Here is a 19,918-nt window from a genome sequence, read left to right as displayed (position 1 = left end):
AAAAAGAAAAAGAAAAAAAATAGCTCAAAGCCCAGCAGGAAACAATCACAAACTTCTCACATGATGTTTCCGACATAGCAGCTCATAGCTGTTAAGTACAAAAGCTCAAGGAAAAATTGTGCTTAGCAGAAATGGGTTACCATTTCTTGTTCTCTAATGTACATTGATTTTAGCTGGTTCCCTGCTTATTTAACCTTATTGTAGGATTCTGCACTTATGGCTTCCTGAAAACACATGATATTTTGGTCTGTTAGCGCAGAATTCCATGGCAAGACATGGGGCACTAGGCACCATTTCATAAAGCCTGTAAGCATACAAATTTGCTAAGCACAGAAAAATCATGCTTAAACAGAACAGGTTACCAACCAAAATTCCATAATGTTTACATTGTTGCAACTGGTGCCCCAATCATTGTTTGCTTAGCGAAATTTTTTGCTCAACAAATTTTTGTTCACATGCAGTACTTTCTCTGCTTAAAGCCAATGGACCCTTTCTGTACAGAAAAAAAAAAAAAAGTTCACAGATTTACAAATAACTTACACGGTTTACAGAAGGTAGTGGTGAAAGACTTCCCTTGAAATATTATTCCATGAAATGCTTTACTTTTTGAGAAAACAGTAAAACAATATCAATTCTCGTTAGCGAGAATTACGGATTTATTTGAAACACATGTCATGACCCGGCGAAACGCGCGTTATTATCTCCCGACTCCGATGACCGATTGAGCCTAAATTTTCACAGGTTTGTTATTTGATATAGAAGTTGTGATACAGGAAGTGTGGGCCTTGGACAATAGTGTTTACCGAAAGGGTCCAATGGCTTTAACATCTTTGGGCCTAGGTCCCCATGAGTAGTTTGGAACAGAAGTTTTATTTTTTTTTTTTTTTATCTAACAGGCCGAGGTTGTTCTGGAGGCAGCTCATATGTTAGATCAGTCGGGTGTGAACTCCGGTAGTGTGCCTGCGCTTAACAAGGTGTCGTTCAAAGCTGCTACCATTGTTTCCATCACTGCCAAGGATGTGGACCCGGAGTTTGCCGTTAAAGGAGGTAGAGGTCCGTTTGCTGTGGCCTGCGATTTTTTTTTCAGGACTTTTTCTCTCCTGATTTCAAGATTTTCTAAAAGGATCTTCCTTTGTCTTAAATCTTTCATGAATGTTTAGTTTGTGGTAACACCATGTGTACAGTATCTATTGTGAGTTGCTATGTAGTTTGTCGATTCACTGGAACCTCGAATCGGTTCTCGAATCCATCCATGATTACTACATCTATGGCTGCTGCATGGGTGTATGGAACCAACCCTTTGAAATCTGATAAATGGTTTGTTTTTCAGATTCAAATGTTTTGGGTGAACAATTTGTCGCGCGTACCACGAACTGACCTAACTCGTTCACAGTTTTAAAAAACGTGTTCGGAGAAAGACACGATTGAAGTTGCACTACTTTTCAAACTGCTGTTAGGAGTCTGCTTGCTATTTTTATTGTATTCTTTTATGACAAAAAATAAAGCTGAACACTTTGTTTATACAGAACTATCACTGTGTTTTCATCCCTAAAACTATTTCAATTCGTAAATAATTCCCAAACAGATAGGTCACTTTGTGGAAATGAAAATTTGAGTTTTGCCTGCAGCGTGCTGTGTAAAATCAATGCGTAATAGAGATAGGTCACTTTGTGAAAATACTAAGCTCCCCAGTCAGGTCACTTCATGGTACGCAAAATTCTCACGCGCGCTCTAATAGCGGGCGCTGTAGTGCATAGGATAACCATTGGTAAAGTGGCGTATCTTGTTTACTTTGTGAAAAGACAAAATGGCAAGTCTAGTGATATGCCGATTTTGCTTATTAGTGTAATTATAAAACTATTACGTATCATGTCAATAATTTCTTTTAAAACGTATTTGCAAAAATGTGTTATTTGAGTCAGTTGGGTCAGTTCGTGGTACGGGCAACAAATTATACGGGCCGTAGTATTTAAGTTTTTTTTCTCAAAATGCTATTAACAGCTGCAGTGCTTCTCACCAGGTTAAGTTTTTATGGCCAAAAATTGTTGGAATATTTAACCATTTATGACCATACCTCTAAACGAAATTTTGAATAAAACTATTGGGGAGGTTGGAATATACCAGTCGCAAATTGTGCAGTGATAAAGAAATGTAGTCTAGTACCCTGACTTATAGTGTAACTTTTCCTTCAGATTCTCTGACTGACGCAGAGATAATTGTGCAGTGATAAACAAAATGTAGTCTAGTACCCTGACTTAATAGTGTAATATTTCCTTCAGATTCTCTGATGACTGACGCAGAGATAATTGTGCAGTGATAAAGAAATGTAGTCTAGTACCTTGACTTATAGTGTAACTTTTCCTTCAGATTCTCTGATGACTGACGCAGAGATAATTGTGCAGTGATAAACAAAATGTTAACTTAATAGTGTAATATTTCCTACAGATTCTCTGATGACAGATGCAGAGATTGCAAGGAGGCAGAATGGCCAAGCTGGTGAGCGCGAGTTGGAAGAATGGCAGGGTACTACCATTGAGGGAGACAGCCTGACGCTGGACGGTAGCGGCGATGTGGTAAGAGATTCGATTGCTTATAAATAAATGTTATGTAGGCCATGGCGTCTGGGGCCCTGGATGCAATTTCATCAAGCCTGTAAGCACACAAACTTGCTAAGCACAGGAAAAAAAAACCTTAAAGGCAGTGGACACTATTGGTAATTGTCAAAGACTAGCCTTCACAGTTGGTGTATCTCAACATATGCATTAAATAACTAACCTGTGAAAATTTGAGCTCAATCGGTCATCGAAGTTGCGAGATAATAATGAAAGAAAAAAACACCCTTGTCACACGAAGTTGTGTGCGTTTAGATGGTTGATTTCGAGACCTCAAGTTCTAAATATGAGGTCTCAAAATCAAATTCGTGAAAAATTACTTCTTTCTCGAAAACTATGGCACTTCAGAGGGAGCCGTTTCTCACAATTTTTTATACCATCAACCTCTCCCCGTTACTCGTCACCAAGAAAGCATCTGAAAGCACACAACTTCGTGTGACAAGGTGTTTTTTTCTTTCATAATTATCTCGCAACTTCGCTGACCAATTGAGCTCAAATTTTCACAAGATTGTTATTTTTTTGCATATGTTGAGATACACCGAGTGAGAAGACTGGTTTTGACAATTACCATTAGTGTCCAGGGTCTTTAAAAAGTTTCCCAAGACTTTTAGAATTGTGATGAAAGTGCTCTTTGCAAAATGGAAATGGGTGTTGCCCTCTCAAAGATGAAATTAATCTTGTAAAGGTGTATCTGAGTTGAAGCCTGTGATGTTAGCTGAACCAGTGCATGTCTGGAGACTTTGTGCAAGAGGAGGCCTTTCACAGCGAGCCACATCAACCCGTATATGACCAAGGAGCACAGTCAGAGACCTAAAATGTTTGATTTTTTTCAGAGAGAGGAAAACCAGAGGGCCCAGAGAAAAACCCTGGGAGAGATTTAAGGCGATAGTCTCAGGAACATTTTTTAAAACAACAACTTTTAGTGATTGACCGATAATTCATGTTGCTTTATTTCAGCATTCCAATGGATGGAGTGCGGAAGAAATGTTCAAGACCAATGAATCAAGATATGGCGTGACGTCGTCTTACGACGAGTCTCTTCCAGAATACACGTAAGTCCATGAGCATTTATTGACGGTTTGTTGCTCCACCAGTGACGGCACATGTTAAAAAGAGCAATGTTTTCAATAAAATAAACTTGCAACCGGCGTTATAGCCACAGTGGGCGGTGCTGGGCGGGCCTTCCCACAGCCCAGGACTCTAGATTAGATTTCCCCTAGAATAAATCAAAAATATTGTCCACTGTGCATTGATCTGAGACACAGCTAATGGTAAGGAGTATCAAAGAGAAAAAACACTTGCAATAGGCCATTCAACTTATTGCATGGCCCCATAACATGAACAGTTTGGAGACCTGGCCGCTTTCCATGATGCTTGCACTTCAGCCATTATGGCCCCATAATTAAAGATGAATAATTTTTTTTATTTGCTCGCCCTTGGTGCCTCCGAAAAAATGTGATTTATTGCCCACCACTAAAATTGGTGCTTTTGTTTTAGATGGTAAACGTGTTGCTCATCCATGGGCGTATCGATTGTCCTGTGATACATTTTCGTACTTATTATCTAAATTTTCCTTTCTCTACCGTGCAGGACCTCCTTAGACCAGTCGAATCCCAAGGTCTACCAAGAGAGGAAGGAGATGGCCGAGAGGTTAGCCAGGGAGATTGAGAACGCTCCGCAGTCGTCGGGCAGCGCTGACGCTGATGATATCACTAGTGAAGAGGATAAATTCAGCGCTGTGAGCAGGGGCAGCGAGGCTGCAGGCAATAGGTCAGTGGGCAACAGAATGGATGGCGTCTTGGTTTTTCACTATTAAAAAATGTACCCAGTCAGTTTCAATTGTGATTAATTACTTGATTGTTGAAGTAAACAGTCGCATCATCTTAAAGACACTGGACACTATTGGTAATTGTCAAAAACTAGTCTTCACAGTTGATTTATCTCAACATATGCATAAACTAACTAACCGGTGAACATTTGAGCTCAATCGATCGTTGAAGTTGCGAGATAATAATGAAAGAAAAAACAACCTTGTCACACGAAGTTGTGTGCTTTCAGATGCTTGATTTTGACAATCAACCTCTCTCCATTACTCGTTACCAAGTAAGGTTTTATGCTAATAATTGTTTTGAGTAATTACCAATAGTGTCCACTGCCTTTAAAGTGATCCCTGTGCTGTTGTTTTGTAAATTTGGATGTGATCCCTGGCTATTTGGCAGTTACAGGTTGACTAGCACTCTGAATAAAGATGTTTGACAAAAGAGGGAGCTCACCAACTTTTGGACTGTTAAGCAATCCTTTTGGTAATTGTAGAGTGTCATGGCCAAGTGGTTAAGAGCATCAAATTCAAGTTCTGGTGCTAAGTCACTAGGTAAATTTTGAAATTTTTTACACACAGTTGTTTTTTCAGTGTGTTTCTCCACAATTTGATCAGACGTTCCAATGCATTTTGTTTGTTTGTTTGTCTCCTCAGGTATATTCCTCCACACATGAGGGAAAGTAGTTCGAGAGGAGGAGGACACCCATCCCAGCATGCACTAGGGCCAAGGAGGCCGCAATTGCAGCGGATGCCCGGCCCGGGTAGGCCCCCGATGTCCGGCCCACACCACATTCACTCCCATTCACCCCCACATCCCCACACACAGGTGCAAGGCCACCCCCACGTGCATCCTCATCAGCCCATGCAGCAACAGCACATGTACCCGAATCAACAGACCAGGATACCCGGGCCACAAGGGTCGATGCCCCTACAACACCAACAGCCACTGCAACATCAGCAGCAGCAGCAGCAGCAGCTGCAGAAGCATCATCCTCCACCCCCGCAGCAGCAGCAACCGGGCCCAGTGCATCTAGCCAGCCATGTACGTCCTGTTCCGCAGCAGCCCGGCCAGACTCCGCCCAGGGTATTGCCACCAACTCAGATGCCGTCTCGACCCATGGGGTTAGGAAGCCAGTCACCGCGGTCGTCACCGCTTCCAAACACGGACACGTCACCAAGTAAGTATTAAAACCAACCTATGCTGGAAGTTTGTCTAATAATAATAATAATAATAATAATAATAATAATAATAAGACTTGTAATGCGCACGTATCCACCCTGCTGGGTGTTCAAGGCGCAGTGTCTCATGTACAATGAGCCATTTGCATGTTAGACTTGAATATTGTCTGGTACAATGAAGTGCTTGACCACAAATTACCACTTAAATTGGAATTCCTTACACGGTCGAGACAGTCACAGGATTAGGGGCAAACTTATGCGTATTTACGTAAGACACAGTGAACACCCATACATAATTCTGAATGGATGTGAATGGCAGAATAGGACAAGGGTTTGGTCGTCTGGAGATTGTTACATCTACGCAAAGGCTTGCCTCGAACCATTTGACATAGTAACTGTCTCTATAGTCTGAGGAATTCAGATGTAGTCGATACATCGTGACAAAGCAAGTAATTGTACCAGACATTCAATTTTTACAACGTTATAACATCCATAGCACAAAGCCCACAACGTTTCTAATATCATCAATTCAAAGCCTTGGGTGTCAAGTACAAATCAGTCTATAAACTTAGTGGGAAGAATATCTCACACATACTTACTAGCACCAAGATCAAAAAATGACACAGAAAAGTGTAATGCGACTGACCATGAAAAATAATATCAATTTATCACTAAAATAAATGGTGCATAAAGGGGTTTAAACAAATTGACAAGTTTTTTTTGAGACACACGGTATGGAACTATTCCATAACAGTGACTATTTCATGAAGTAATTATTATCTACTGAACTTTTTCTTCACAAGATGTAAGAGAGGAAAAGGCACATGCAACAGTAACAGATGAGAGGCATCAACAGTCAACAGATGACAGCAGCAAACGAAAAGCAGAAACTAATCCTCCAGAGAGAACGGGTGACAGTGCGCCCTCGGCTGTCCCCGAAAAGAATCACAAAAATGGTATGTTTTTCACCATTTCGTCTACCTTTTTATTCTTTCTGATATGTGAGGTAAACACTGTGGTTGCACATTAATGCACATGGATCGTTCCGTTGGACGGCCAGAGTGTTTAAATGGATTTTCTTAATACTTATGCATGTATTCAATAAATAATAAATTTACATCCGTGATAAAGAATATTTGTTTGGGGTTTTTCTCTTACACTGATGTGTGTTAGCGCTGTTTCATGTGTTGGTTGTTTTTGAAGCATAATTGAAAAATTAATTTGTTCTCTATTCTTCTTTGCACAGAAAAAATAGCGGAACTAAAGGAATTCAGTGTCTCGTTTAATGTAAGTATCATGAAGGACAACCAATTTGCAATTGTTACAGAATTATTTTAGCATATTTTTGGTGGAGTTATTTCATGTTTTTTTTTTTGAAATAACATCATCTGTAAAAAAAATTGTTCGGAGCAAAATCAAGGCAATTCAAGACAATTTTTCTTGTTGTTCCTAACACAGTATGAACAAAAGCCGGCAGATGAGGAGCAGTCGAGTATACCTAGTACCCAAGGTGCCTCCGAAGCCAAACCCCCTACCACGACGGAGAAAACATCACCAATAGTGCCGCAACCTGCAGAGGATCGGGAAACCAAAGACATGGACACCAGGCAAGTATTCGTCAAAACCCTAACCCCTCCAGAATCCTCCAAAATCCTTTTTGGGAAGATGTCTCATGGAGGAAGATCGAGGACTGCAGGCGCAAATAACAATAAGAGATTTGCCAGTTAGATTTGAATCAAATCTCTTTACAATGACTTGCTCAGGAATTCCTGAGGCAATAAAGACAGTTGTCACATGATTCGGGGCAAGCTATAGCAACCTCCAGTTGAGCAAAAGTATGCGATTTGGGCAAAGCCATTGCAATTTTGAGCGGTGAGTAAGTTGCTACGATAACACTTCAATTAAATACGATAAACAAGCCACCAAACAAGATCCAATTTACACAAGATTTGTACTGTCTATAGTGAGTTTAGAAAGGGCTCATGATAAAAAATGATTTCAAAATTGGTATGTGGTGGAATAATGTTGTCATTGATTGTTAGTTTGTTTGTTTGTTTGTTTGTTTCTTTATTACAGTTCTGGTAAAGACTCGCCCTCAAACGGCAATAAAGACAAAGATAAACAGCTAAATCCTCTAGCGAAACCCTTTGTTCCAACGGTGAGTAATTAACACTCTTTCCAGGGAGCGATTACGTCCAGCAATTTTGCATAGCAAAACAATTAGTCAGAAGCTTGTTTTGTGCTCACTGGGTACTAAAATTGAGAAGCAAATGATGGTTTTGTGTAGCAACTGATACAATTTGTGTAGCATTTTGCTCTGCTATACAAGGGAAAGCGTTCACTGATTTCTGACAATTTGTTTTTGAAGTTGGGAACCTTTTCTTTTGAAAGAATGTTGTTATTTGTTACGTGTCGTGGCCGAGTGGATGAAAGCATCGGACTTGTGCTCTAGTGTTTCCGATCACCACGGTGTGGGGATGCGTCCCGGTCATGACACTTGTGTCCTTACCTTTAGCAAACCACTATTACTTTGTCCTTTGGATGGGACAGAAAGCCATAGGCCCATGTGTCGTGTAACGCACGTGAAAGAACCCAGTGCACCGTCCCGGTGTTGCTGGTTTGATTGGCTGCATGTTGCGCCACAGCACCTTGAAAACCATTACATGATGCTATGTAAAGGAATTGGTCTCATCCTTCAAAAACATAGCTCCACAATACCTTGCAGAAAAAATACTGAGCGCCATGAGCGCTATGAGCGCTGAGCGCTTCATAAGAATCCACTGTTATTATTACTAACCATCAGAATATCTCTTTTCAGAACCGACACTACTCAAAAGAGATATTCACATGGTGTTACTGCAAACCTCTCTTTAGTTATACTTCCACCCTGCAAAGTTTCAAATCCTACTTATTATCATTATTATTTACTTGACTTGCTTTCAACCCAACAGTTTACGAGAAATCCTAAGACGCCCACACCCCCGAGGCCCCAGCTCAGCCCCAGTCCTGCGATGGTTGTACACCACACCCAGCCGTTCCAACAGCAACCCAACATGGTTCCCTATGTCATCTCCAGCGGGCCGGGGTACCAGGGAGCCATGCCTACCCCTCAACAAGCGGCGGTGGCTCAGGCGCAGGTCGGCCACATGGGCCCCAAGCAAATGATGCAAAAGAAAGGTGAGTAGACATGAGACCCAATATTGATTAAGATTCCCTCTTAACATTCTTCAAGGCAGTGGACACTATTGGTAATTACTCAAAATAATTGTGAGCATCGAAACTTACTTGGTAACGAGTAATGGAGAGCTGTTGATTGTATAAAACAATGTGAGAAACGGCTCCCTCTGAAGTAACATAGTTATTGAGATAGAGGTAGCTTCTCATTCAAATAATAAAAGACATCAGCTTCAAGCACACAAAGGTGTGCAACATTGGTGTTTTTTCTTTCATTATTCTCTTGCAACTTTGATGACCAGTTAAGCCCAAGTGCTCACAGTTTTTTTAATTTAATGCATATTGTGGGATACACCAAGTGAGAACACTGGTCTTTGACAATTACCAAAAGTGTCCACTGCCTTTAAGATGAAACTTTTTACTGAGCTGACAAACCATATGGAATTGTTCAACCGTGTAGGGTTGTGTATAGTTGCGCAACTGTGCTCAGAACTAGTACATTCTCTCTTCTTTTTTTTCAATCTCTCTTTGTAAGCACGTTGTTGATTCTTGATGTTTATTGATTTGCATTCTTGTATTTGATTCTGTATTTGCAGTATGTTTATAATCTGTTTTTCATTAAAAAAATATCTGGATTTTGCAGTCAGGCCTTTGGCTGCGATGGAATGTTTCTTAATAAAACCAACCCGATTCATTTATCAATATCATCTTGCTTGCAATTTGTTGAATTTATTTTGAAAATGTACTTGCAATTTGTTGAATTTATATTGAAAATGTATTTTAAATTTTTAGAAAATATGATTGATAAATATACTGAAATATTGCAATGCGTGTTCTACCTTGTCAATTGTCCTGTGGTTTTGTCTGTGCATTGTGTAAGTCGTCGTGTTTATGGAAGAAAGATGTAGTGACAAGTTCATGGTTGAGACGTACATGTGAAGCCGTAGGTCCTATGTGTTGTGTCATTAAGAGAAGTTATTTGCCCCAGTGTGTCTGGCAGGGACTACTGAAAGCGCCACAGCACCTTGTAAAACCCTTATTGAACCCTTGCATGCACGTCACACGCGGCTACCGTGCCACGCTCACTATTTTGGTGGTCAGTAGGTTTACGTGTGTACGCCGCGTCGCCTAAAATGCGCTCTTCACACTGAATAACGCACAGTGCCATTGACCACCAAAATGACACATCTAAGATGATTTTGATGATGACGTCAGGTGAATAGGGTCAATAAGGTGCTACATATATTGGTGTCATGTATCAAAAAATTCAAAAATATGTCTACAAATTTGTTTGTCTGTCTAGCATCTTGAGTGCCTTATTGGTAGATACATGTAGTAAATAAGACTATATATTATTATATAATTATCTTCTTTAACTTCAGCTGTCAGTGTTTAACTTTAAGTGTCAGTGTTTAACTTTATTTTTCTGTGAATACTTATTAATTAGAGTTTAATAAAAAATTATAGAAATTAAGAATAGAAATTAATTAGAATTCGTAAATATTTTTGATACAATAATTAATAATAGCTTGACGGTATAAGCCGTAGGTGTGTTGCTCGAGGCTTTTGTATAAAGGCCCACACTAGGATGTCAAAACTAAACTATGATAACTTTTTACTTCTCAACGTCGCAAAGGTTTCCCCTACCCAGGCACAGCCACCAACATCCCTCATCAGCGACCCCAGCAATCCAGTGAGCTACCCACGCTGATACCCACTGCTGCGTCCATGGCAGCCGGTCAACCCTTAGTATCACCCATGGGCTACCCACATCACAGTCCGATGCTACACTACCCTCAACAGCCGGGCATCCCTGGCCAGCCGATGCTTCCACAGGCTGGACCCTACCAAATGTATCAAACTAAAGTGAGTCTACATTACTTATCAGTTGTGTATATTTGGTTTGCGGTAACACCATGTGTGTATCTACTTGCCAGGTAGAGTTTGTTGTTAGAGAACTGTCTTGCTTTATTCTACTACTGCGGAGTAGATGTTTCGGGGTTTGGGAGACTTCTCAGTTCTGAAAAGAACTGTCCTGCTTTTTAACTACCCGGGCGGATGGTATAGAAAATAGGCTTGCACTACTATTTTAGCTTATAGGATCGTAACTAACTACTTCTGTGGAGTCAGTTCTTAAATTGGTCTCAATGTTTGGACTAGCTTGTTATAGTCATCGTCAGGAGACTGAAGAAGTAAGAGAAGAGTGGGCTTATTTATAGGGGATCAGAGGATCCAGTGTAAAGGCAATCAATGCTCTGATGGTCGAATTGTTATTGTTTAGTTATGTTTATATGTGTCATCGCGTGTCGTGGCTGAGCGGATAAGAATGCCAGACTCAAGCTCTGGTGTTTCTGATCAGCAGAGTGTGGGTATGAGGTTCCGGTCATGATACTTGTGTTCTTACACTATTATTGGTGCGTCCTTCGGATGGGACGTAAAGCCATTGGTCCTGTGTATTGTGTAATTAACGTAAAAGAACCCAGTGCACTTATCGGAAAGAGAAGGGGTTCGCCCCGGTGTTCCTGGTCTGATTGGCAGATAATTGCGCCACAGCTCCTTGTAAACCATTACATGGTGCTATGTAAAAGGAGTAGGTCTCATAATTCAAACATAGTCCCACATACCATGCAGGAAAATACTGTATGTTAAGTGCTACAAAAGAAGCCATAATTATTATTATTAATGCAAAACACTAGAGGGGCGCTTAGGTCACATGCACATGTCTACGCACAAAGAACAGCTAATGTTCATTGATTTGCCACCTTGGGCCTCAGTGAGGACGCTTTTTGGCCTCGGTGAGGGTACTTTTTGAGAGTGTGACGTCATATGCAAGAGGGTCTATGGTTGGATAGTGGGAGCTTTAAAGGCAGTGGACACTATTGGTAATTGTCAAAGACCAGTCTTCTCACTTGGTGTATCTCAACATATGCAAAATATAACAAACCTGTGAAAATTTGAGCTCATTAATTTGAGATATTAATGAAAGAAAAAAACACCCTTGTCGCACCATGGTCACACGAAGTTGTGTGGTTCAGATGCTTGATTTCGAGACTTCAAATTCTAAACTTGAGGTCTCAAAATCAAATTCGTGGAAAGTTACTTCTTTCTCAAAAACTACGCCACTTCAGAGGGAGCTGTTTCTCACAATGTTTTATACTATCGACCTCTCCCCATTACTCGTTAGCAATAAAGGTTTTATGCTAATAATTATTTTGAGTGATTACCAATAGTGTCCACCGCCTTTAAAGATGCACTACAATATGATATTAGTGAATTCTTTGATTTGATTTTCTGCTTCTTGTCGTGTTTTTTTTCCCCCCCCTTTCCAGCATCCTGTTCCGTACCGACAAATTCAAGCACAGCCCAGCATTCAAGGTGTGCCTCAACCTACAGCAGGTCCTCATATACATTCATTACCAGAGGGTACCATACCAGGGAACTCACAAGTGTTAGGTCAGCGTCTAATCACAAACACACACACTCTGGCCCTAAAACCAAGACATTCCCTGAACGGGTTCACGTATCGACGCCCTGTAACCTTGGTTTACTTGCAAAGGGTAGATAGTTCAGAACCACTTGGAACATCCTTTCAATTAGGCCCACAGTACACAGGGGAATTCCGCACCTTGCACTTCAACCCTTATAAACCATAGCAGCCGAGAGCAGCTTGTGTCAAAAATGCTGAAAACGGCCCAACCTTTTTCCCTCCTTTCACCCAACCACAAAAGGCAAAGTAAAGGTCACGTCCTGAATTGGTATTTTGCCGTGTTGACATAGAATCTACAATTCAAAAACTAAACAATTCCAGTCTGTTTCTTTTAATGTTTTGCCAGACATTTTTTCTGAAAAAAAAAAAAAAAAAAAAAAAAAAGTATCAAAATTTACCATATCAGGGCGCATGGTGATGATTTGACTAAAACGATTGGTATCTGTTTTCCCCCCAGCACTTTCAGAAATGCTGGATTCTGTTATTAAGAAACGCCAATGTAGTAGGTCCCGATCTTGCTAGCTTGTTTGTTCACTCATGCTGCTCTCAAGCTGGTCAGCTGATTTTCATCACAAACGAACAATTCTACGTGTCGATAGAAAACTGGCAAAGTTGTGTGTGCTTTGGGATTCCTCATTTTGTTTTCGTAGTCGCAAAGTTGCATGACGGACCATCTTGGGTTACTGAAGCCTGCATGTACAGAATGGTTTATATTAATTTTTGGTTTTTAACCATACACCGATGTGTGTTAGCACTGTGTACTCTGTACTCTCCCGAGTCCTGTGAAAAAAATAGTGCAGGCATGTTACTCGGGAGGGATTCGAACCCACGACACTTGCAATTCTAGAGCAGTGTCTTACCAACTAGACCACCGAGGTTGCCTGGTAGCTAGAGGCAGTTCGAATCATATGTTGTGGCAGCGGGTATCGCAACGATATATAATAGATGTTAAATTTGCATCGGGGATAAAGAATATTAACTTTTGGTTTTTAACCGTACACAGATGTTTTTGGTTGACTCAAATCAGTACAAATTGAAGTCTGGAAAGCATTTTTATAGCACTTGTACACAAACTCTTACACAGCATGCCTTGTCACACGAGGCAACTTTTACAGGCAACTTGGAGGCAACCAACTTTGTGGCAGTGTCATGGCCGAGCGGTTAAGAGCACGGGATTCAAGCACTGGTGTTTGATCAGCAGGCTGTGGGTTCGTATCCCGGTCTTGATGCTTACTACATAAAATTGGGGAGGTAGTGCTTTCTGCTCTACCGGCCAGGCTTGAATTGCTGATACCCAAGCCTACATTTCGTATGGACTGTGAAAGGGTTAACCCTGTTTCAGACCGAAGAGTAGGTGGCATTAAAAAAAATTTTAAAAAATTTAAAAAATGCTACAAGGAACACTTTGGTATTACAGGAGTCAATTTTAAAACATTGTCTTACGATCCACAAAAGATTAATTTGAACATTCAAATGAGAATGCCTTGTCTTCTTAGAGATTGCCTGGAACTGGTTGCCCGTAAATTGCCTCGCGTGACATGGCCCTTAGTTAGGAACCAGTGATTATTGAGCTGAAACCTAAAGAGATAAACCCTTGTTATTCTAAATCGTTCTTTTGGTTACCTCCAAAAACACTTCTCAACACACTGTAACGAAAAGTAGAATACAGTATATATTTGTTCTATTCTTGTGATGCAAATGTAAAAAAGAAGTCTTCAATTATAACAATAATAATAATAATAGTAACACGGTACTTTTATAGCGCATCACACAAAAGTCTCAATGCGCTTTACAACAATCAACACATTATTTGTTTGTTTACCTACTGTTTGCACCTCTTATGAAATGGACTTGATTGTGGTTGTAATAGTTGTATTTGCGCTTTATTTTTGGTAGTATCCAACACACAACTGCAGCAAGCCCAAGCTGGACAAGTGCAACAATCAATGCATGCTCAAATCTCACATCAAGCACAGCAGCAGCAGCAACAAGCACAGCAGCAACAGCAACAACAGCAGCATGCTCAACAACAATCCCAACAGCAACAGCAGCCGCAGCATCACCACCACCCTCAGTCCGTTGTGCACCTCCAGCCTCAGCACCAACAACCGCACGCCCAGCCTCACACAACGCCACCCCAACAACAAACTCACGGGTCTCAGCCGAGTCAGATTCCACAACCGCAGCAGCCCCCGCAGCAGCAGCCTCAACAACAGCAGCCACAACAGCAGCAGCAACAACAGCAGCAGCACAGGCCGACCCCAAGCCCCGTACACCACATGGCTCACCAGCAGCACCAAGGCCACCAGCCGCATGTCTCTCAGCACCAGAACATGGCCCATCATCTTCACCCGCAATCGCCGCAGATACTGTACCATCAGACCCCGTTACAGCCAGGTCATCTACAATCCATGGCCATACAGTCTAGCCAGCCGCAGCAGCAGTTTGGCGGCGGTCCACACCCGTACCCGCAGTACATCACGTCCACAACGATACCAGCGACTAACATTACCAGTGTGACGCCAGTGCATACCAATCCCCATCCACATCCAACGCCGGCCAACTGGATGATCTTACCGGGACAGCCAATGAACCAAATGGTGCATAATTCTGGACAGATACCTGCTCATTTATTGCCACAACCACAAGGTACAACATTCATTCCTTATTTCCCAGTTTTTGTCAAAATTTTTGCTGCTTAATCAGCTTGTTGAAATTTGGCCCCCCTTCTACAGGGTTGGTTGAGCTGGCAAAATAGTCGCAGTGTTCATGTTTTGTGTGATCAACCATACATGTACATGAAATAACAAACCTGTACAAAATGTTGGCTTAATTTTAAGTAAATGAAGTGTCGAATTCAGTCGAGTGAAACTGAAGTAATTTCTAACGTTCGTTCTTTTCATTGATTCAGGATTAGGGCAAGCTCACGGCCATGTACAACAGTTCCAACAGGGCAACTGATTTATGCTGCATTTAAAACCAGTGGCTTCTGAAATAAGTGAGTCTCATTCTTTTGTCAATTTTAACAACAGTTTTTTAAAGCCATCCCATTGAACGTTGAAGTTTGAACTTTGAAAAAAAGAAAGTTAAAGACACTGGACACTATAGGTAATTGTCAAAGTCTTCTCACTTGGTGTATCTCAACATATATGCATAAAATAACAAACCTGTGAAAACTTGAGCTCAATTGGTCGTCGAAGTTGCGAGATAATAATGAAAGAAAAAACACCCTTGTCACACGAAGTTGTGTGCTTTTAGATGGTTGATTTCGAGACCTCAAATTCTAAATCTGAGTTCTCAAAATCAATTTTTGTGGAAAATTACTTCTTTCTCAAAAACTATGGCACTTCAGAGGGTGCCGTTTCTCACAATGTTTTATACCATCAACCTCTCCCCATTACTCATTACCAAGTAAGGTTTTATGCTAATAATTATTTTGAGTAATCACCAATTATGTCCACCGCATTTCAAGTTTTGATTGGACTGTGTGCAAAATTCTATGCCCGTATCATTAAAGGCCAAATTTCCCCCAATTGTTCTCTTGTCTATCCCACTATTTTTGCGTTTTTTTTTAGGGGGGGGGGGGACAAACTTTCATGCCCAGGTTGAGAGTAAAATATTTTGAGCGCAAGCATTTAAAAGTATTACAAAGGATTTGTAGAGCTGAAAAAATAGTCACAGACAGTTTTCAGGTTTTGTGTTACAGGAAGTAAGAAACCTGAGAAAATTTTGGATCAATCTGTTGTGGGGGTCAGGAGAAAATAGTGAAAAAACATGCACAAGTTTCAGCATGTAAACACTTCCTCCTTAAAGGCAGTGGACACTATTGGTAATAACTCAAAATAATTGTTGGCGTAAAAACTTTCTTGGTAACAAGCAATGGAGAGCTGTTGATAGTAGAAAACGTTGTGAGAAAGGACTCCCTCTGAAGTAACATAGCTTTTGAGAAAGAAGTAATTTTCCACTAAAATATTGGAATATGATTTCAAGACCTCAGAATTAGATTTTGAGGTCTCGAAATCAAGCATCTGAACGCACACAACTTCGTGCGACAAGGGTGTTTCATGATTATCTCACAACTTCGACGACCAATTGAGTTCAAATTTTCACATGTTTTTTATTTTGTGCATACTGTATGTTGAGATACACCAAGTGAGAAGACTGGGCTTTGACAATTAACAAAGGTGTCCATGTCTTTAATTTGGATTGTAACAATCAAAAATCAGCTGTTACGCTTTTTTTTTTTTAGAATCTTCTTGAGTATTACTTCATTTTAGAGGGAAACAGTTTACTGAAAAATAGTTCTGGTATGAACTCCATAATCAGTAGGCTTCCAGACTGACATTAAACAATGATATTTTTTATCCTTACCATATAATACATGAATCTTTTTTTTCTAACTTGCTCTAGTGACCATTTTGCATAGTATTAATAATAATATTAATAATAATAATACAAAAATAATAAGAGAGTGTTTATATAGTGCCTTATGCTAGGCCTCAAGGCGCTTTCCACTAAAATAAACAATATTTTAAAAACTGAACTTTTTTAATAACAACTAATCCTGTTTTTTTTTTTTTTTTTTACAGGAGACTTTTTATACACTTGAAAAGATGGGACCTGGATGCCGAAGAAACTCCAGGAGTCAAAAAAGAACCACTGGCGAAAAATAAGAAATAAAAAAATCAGTGTAGAAATAACATAGTTATCGAAACACAAAACATTTACATTATTGGGGTAGCATTTTTAAACGAAAACCAAAAGAAAAGAAATCTACCTCGATTTTGAATAAAATGCAGTGTTATTTGGTGGTTTTTTTTGTTCCTCTTTCGTTTTTTAATGAACATGGTCTCTGATCAATATATCTGAGATAACAAAGAGGGGTTCTTGACAGTAAACGGATTTAAAAAAAACTAAAGATGTCCAAAAAAGTGCAGTGCCACGCTAGCGAAAATATGGGATAGTTCAGTTGTCGAATCTTTAACGTCCTTTTAACGGCAAGTTCAACAATTTACCCGCTAGAATTCACCGTATAATAAATAATGACAGCTCTAAATCAGTCGCGCTTTCACATTTCCATTGCTTGCCCTTTGTGATTGTGGCCTATATATCTATTGACCCCTTTCACAACATGCAGCGTACTTGCACGCAATCCCATCTGCCATTTTGGAAGTCAAAGGAATTGACTTCATCAATGGGGAACGTGAAAGATGCATTTTTTGCGGAGTAGCGCTTCATGTCCTGCAAGGGATCAATAAGTCCCTGTTTTACCGGCAGACAGTCGGGTACAAAGATTTTGCATCGAACTTCACACCAATCACCCTGCAATCATTACAGACTACGGAGTCTGTTGTCTGTTCTTATTTATCGGTTTAAAAAATGTTTAACGTGGCTAGAGTTTCAGATGTTCTCATCCAAAATATAAACAAGCTTCAAAAAGACCCTCCTAGAATAATTCCTAGCCTTTCTCGGCTGTTTGAAGGAAACTCTGTAGAAATACTTCTAATGGCAATTTTTGGTTTTGAGGAAAATAACCAAAATACACCACTTTCTCCATGCATTCAGAAGATTTTTACTAAGATTTCCTACGCTTCAAGAAGCTTCAATAGTTGCAATTGTTAATATTTCTGACTTTTTTTAATGGATATCTTTTTTACTTGCATTGGGGATGAAGAAAATTAGTTTGTTTTTTACCCCAAACACCGATGTGTGATAATCACTGTATACTTGATGCTTTCTGAGTGATGCGAGAAAGAGTGAAAATCGGTGTATTGGGGAGAAAACTAAAAACAGGTCTGGAATTTCATCTTTGAGAGGGCAAGGCTAGTTCTTATACAAGTCTATGGAAATTTTTTGAAGGGGGCACCAAGGCCAAGAGCAGGGGCAACAGAGGTCACGGCCACCCTATAATTCCAGGCCTGCAAATATATATATTCAGGCCACAGATTTGTAAACCGTAATTTAGAATTAAGAAATGCTGACTAGTGGATTGAAATTGAATGACCTTTAAAAAAAAGAACTTTCCCTCAGTAAATTTTCAAAAGCTGTCTTTGGAAAAATGGAGTCCTTGTGAGTATCTCTCATCAGCGAATGATGATTTGTTTTGTTTTTTAATATTTAGGAACAAATTTGTGAGTCTTAAATCTGTCGGAAGGCCATGAATAGGTTTGCCTCGCCATGTTTGATCCGGACACGTTGACCAGGCAAGGCTTATTTAAGCATGTTTTTTTAATTTTAGTTTTCCGTTTTAAACAAACGTCTATGAAAGTGAAGAGAGAATGTGCGAGTGAGATTGCGTGAGAATGAGAGAGAGAGAGAAAGTTTTATGAGTAAGTGAGTGTCGTCAGGTTTAATAATTAAATTCGCTATCAAGAATTATATCAACACCGTGATTAATTTAAAATCGTTCACTCTTCACAAACGGTCGTCACTGTTTTATTTTTACACACTCGAGCCTTCAGCAATAGAGACAAAATAATGTTCTTCTTCTAAGAAACTGCAATACGTCTGTCGATTTCACTTTTTTTTTTTAAAGAAAGCAAATGTCTCCAATGTTCTATAGTGGCTGCATTTATGAACCCCCGAAGTCAAATCTCTGCCCCCCACCTTTTTCCTTCCCTTGATCCCAAGGGAAAAAAAAGTGATTGATTTAAAAGGAGGGTTGGTTTTTATTTCAACTGGACAAACTTTTTTTTTGCCTGATTCCCCCGTATTATTAACTATGCAGAGGGTTATTGTACCACTGCGTTATCCAGCGGTTTTCTTTTAAGTAATTTATAAAGGAGAAGAAAAAAAAAATAAAGTAAAAAAAATATAAAATATAAAAAAAAAAATATGAAAAAAAAAACAAAAAAAAAAAAAATCCGAAAAAAAATGAAAAAATAAAAAATATAAAAATGATTTATATTGTGTTAGTTGTTTTCTTATTGTGTTTTTAGGGCGTGGTTATCTGATATGTATTCTACCCAAAATTTTGATTGGGAAAATTTCGCATGAAGATATTTGGCAGCTGGCCTAGTAGTCTTGTCTCAAAAGTCCCTTGCATTCTTTATGTGCCTTTAACACGGACTGAAGAGGGCGCTCTATTAGCCCACTCGGGAGAACCCACATGCACCACACACTAAATAAACTCGCATAGCAGCCATCGTCAAGGCTTCCACATGCATTAAAAAATACTCAACAAATATTTAAAGTATCTGAGCCTCTTGAAAACCAGTCAAATATATTTTCAGACAACTAAACTTCAGATTTCTTTTCAATATTTTTGGCAGGTCAGCCATTTTGGAATTGTTGCCAATTACCCCAGAAAACCAGGGACTCGTGATAGAACAAGTCCGAAAGTTTTGGGTTTTTTAATTGAATCTTTATGCCTCGCCGTGTAATATAAACAAATGATGTTCAAACATTGACTATTAAAGCCATTATACACTTTCGGAACAGAAACAAAAATAAAAGTTCACAGATTTACAGGGTTTACAGAAGGTAATGGTGAAAGACTTCTCTTGAAATATTATTATTCCATGAAATGCTTTACTTTTTGAGAAAACATTAAAACAATTATCAATTCTCGATATCGAGAATTACGGATTTATTTTTAACACATGTCATGACACGGTGAAACGTGCGGAAACATGGGTGGGTTTTCCT

The 19,918-nt window shown here is 39.7% G+C and overlaps 1 protein-coding gene across 3 annotated transcripts in view; it reads left to right on the top strand.

The window, feature by feature from the left end:
- LOC117290334 (ataxin-2-like) overlaps window positions 1-19,689 on the top strand; it is a 34,152-nt gene extending 14,463 nt beyond the window's left edge. The window contains exons 5-19 of one of the 3 annotated variants that reach the window (XM_033771670.1): window positions 897-1,047; window positions 2,446-2,573; window positions 3,570-3,664; window positions 4,203-4,382; window positions 5,086-5,609; window positions 6,414-6,566; window positions 6,857-6,897; window positions 7,069-7,217; window positions 7,687-7,768; window positions 8,562-8,787; window positions 10,421-10,650; window positions 12,114-12,237; window positions 14,168-14,920; window positions 15,183-15,269; window positions 16,861-19,689. In XM_033771670.1, coding sequence (XP_033627561.1) covers window positions 897-1,047; window positions 2,446-2,573; window positions 3,570-3,664; window positions 4,203-4,382; window positions 5,086-5,609; window positions 6,414-6,566; window positions 6,857-6,897; window positions 7,069-7,217; window positions 7,687-7,768; window positions 8,562-8,787; window positions 10,421-10,650; window positions 12,114-12,237; window positions 14,168-14,920; window positions 15,183-15,232 — 2,886 coding nt within the window. In that variant the 3' untranslated portion in view covers window positions 15,233-15,269; window positions 16,861-19,689. Of the gene's footprint in view, window positions 1-896; window positions 1,054-2,445; window positions 2,574-3,569; window positions 3,665-4,202; window positions 4,383-5,085; window positions 5,610-6,413; window positions 6,567-6,856; window positions 6,898-7,068; window positions 7,218-7,686; window positions 7,769-8,561; window positions 8,788-10,420; window positions 10,651-12,113; window positions 12,238-14,167; window positions 14,921-15,182; window positions 15,270-16,860 lie in introns of all 3 variants that reach the window. The other 2 variants (XM_033771671.1, XM_033771669.1) reach the window with 2 other exon arrangements.
- Window positions 19,690-19,918: the final 229 nt, after the last annotated feature.

This window comes from Asterias rubens, chromosome 5, assembly GCF_902459465.1.
Source record: "Asterias rubens chromosome 5, eAstRub1.3, whole genome shotgun sequence".
NCBI lineage: Eukaryota > Metazoa > Echinodermata > Asteroidea > Forcipulatida > Asteriidae > Asterias > Asterias rubens.
The sequence above is the reverse complement of the archived record's forward strand: the minus strand, read 5'-3'. Positions and strand labels throughout refer to the sequence as shown.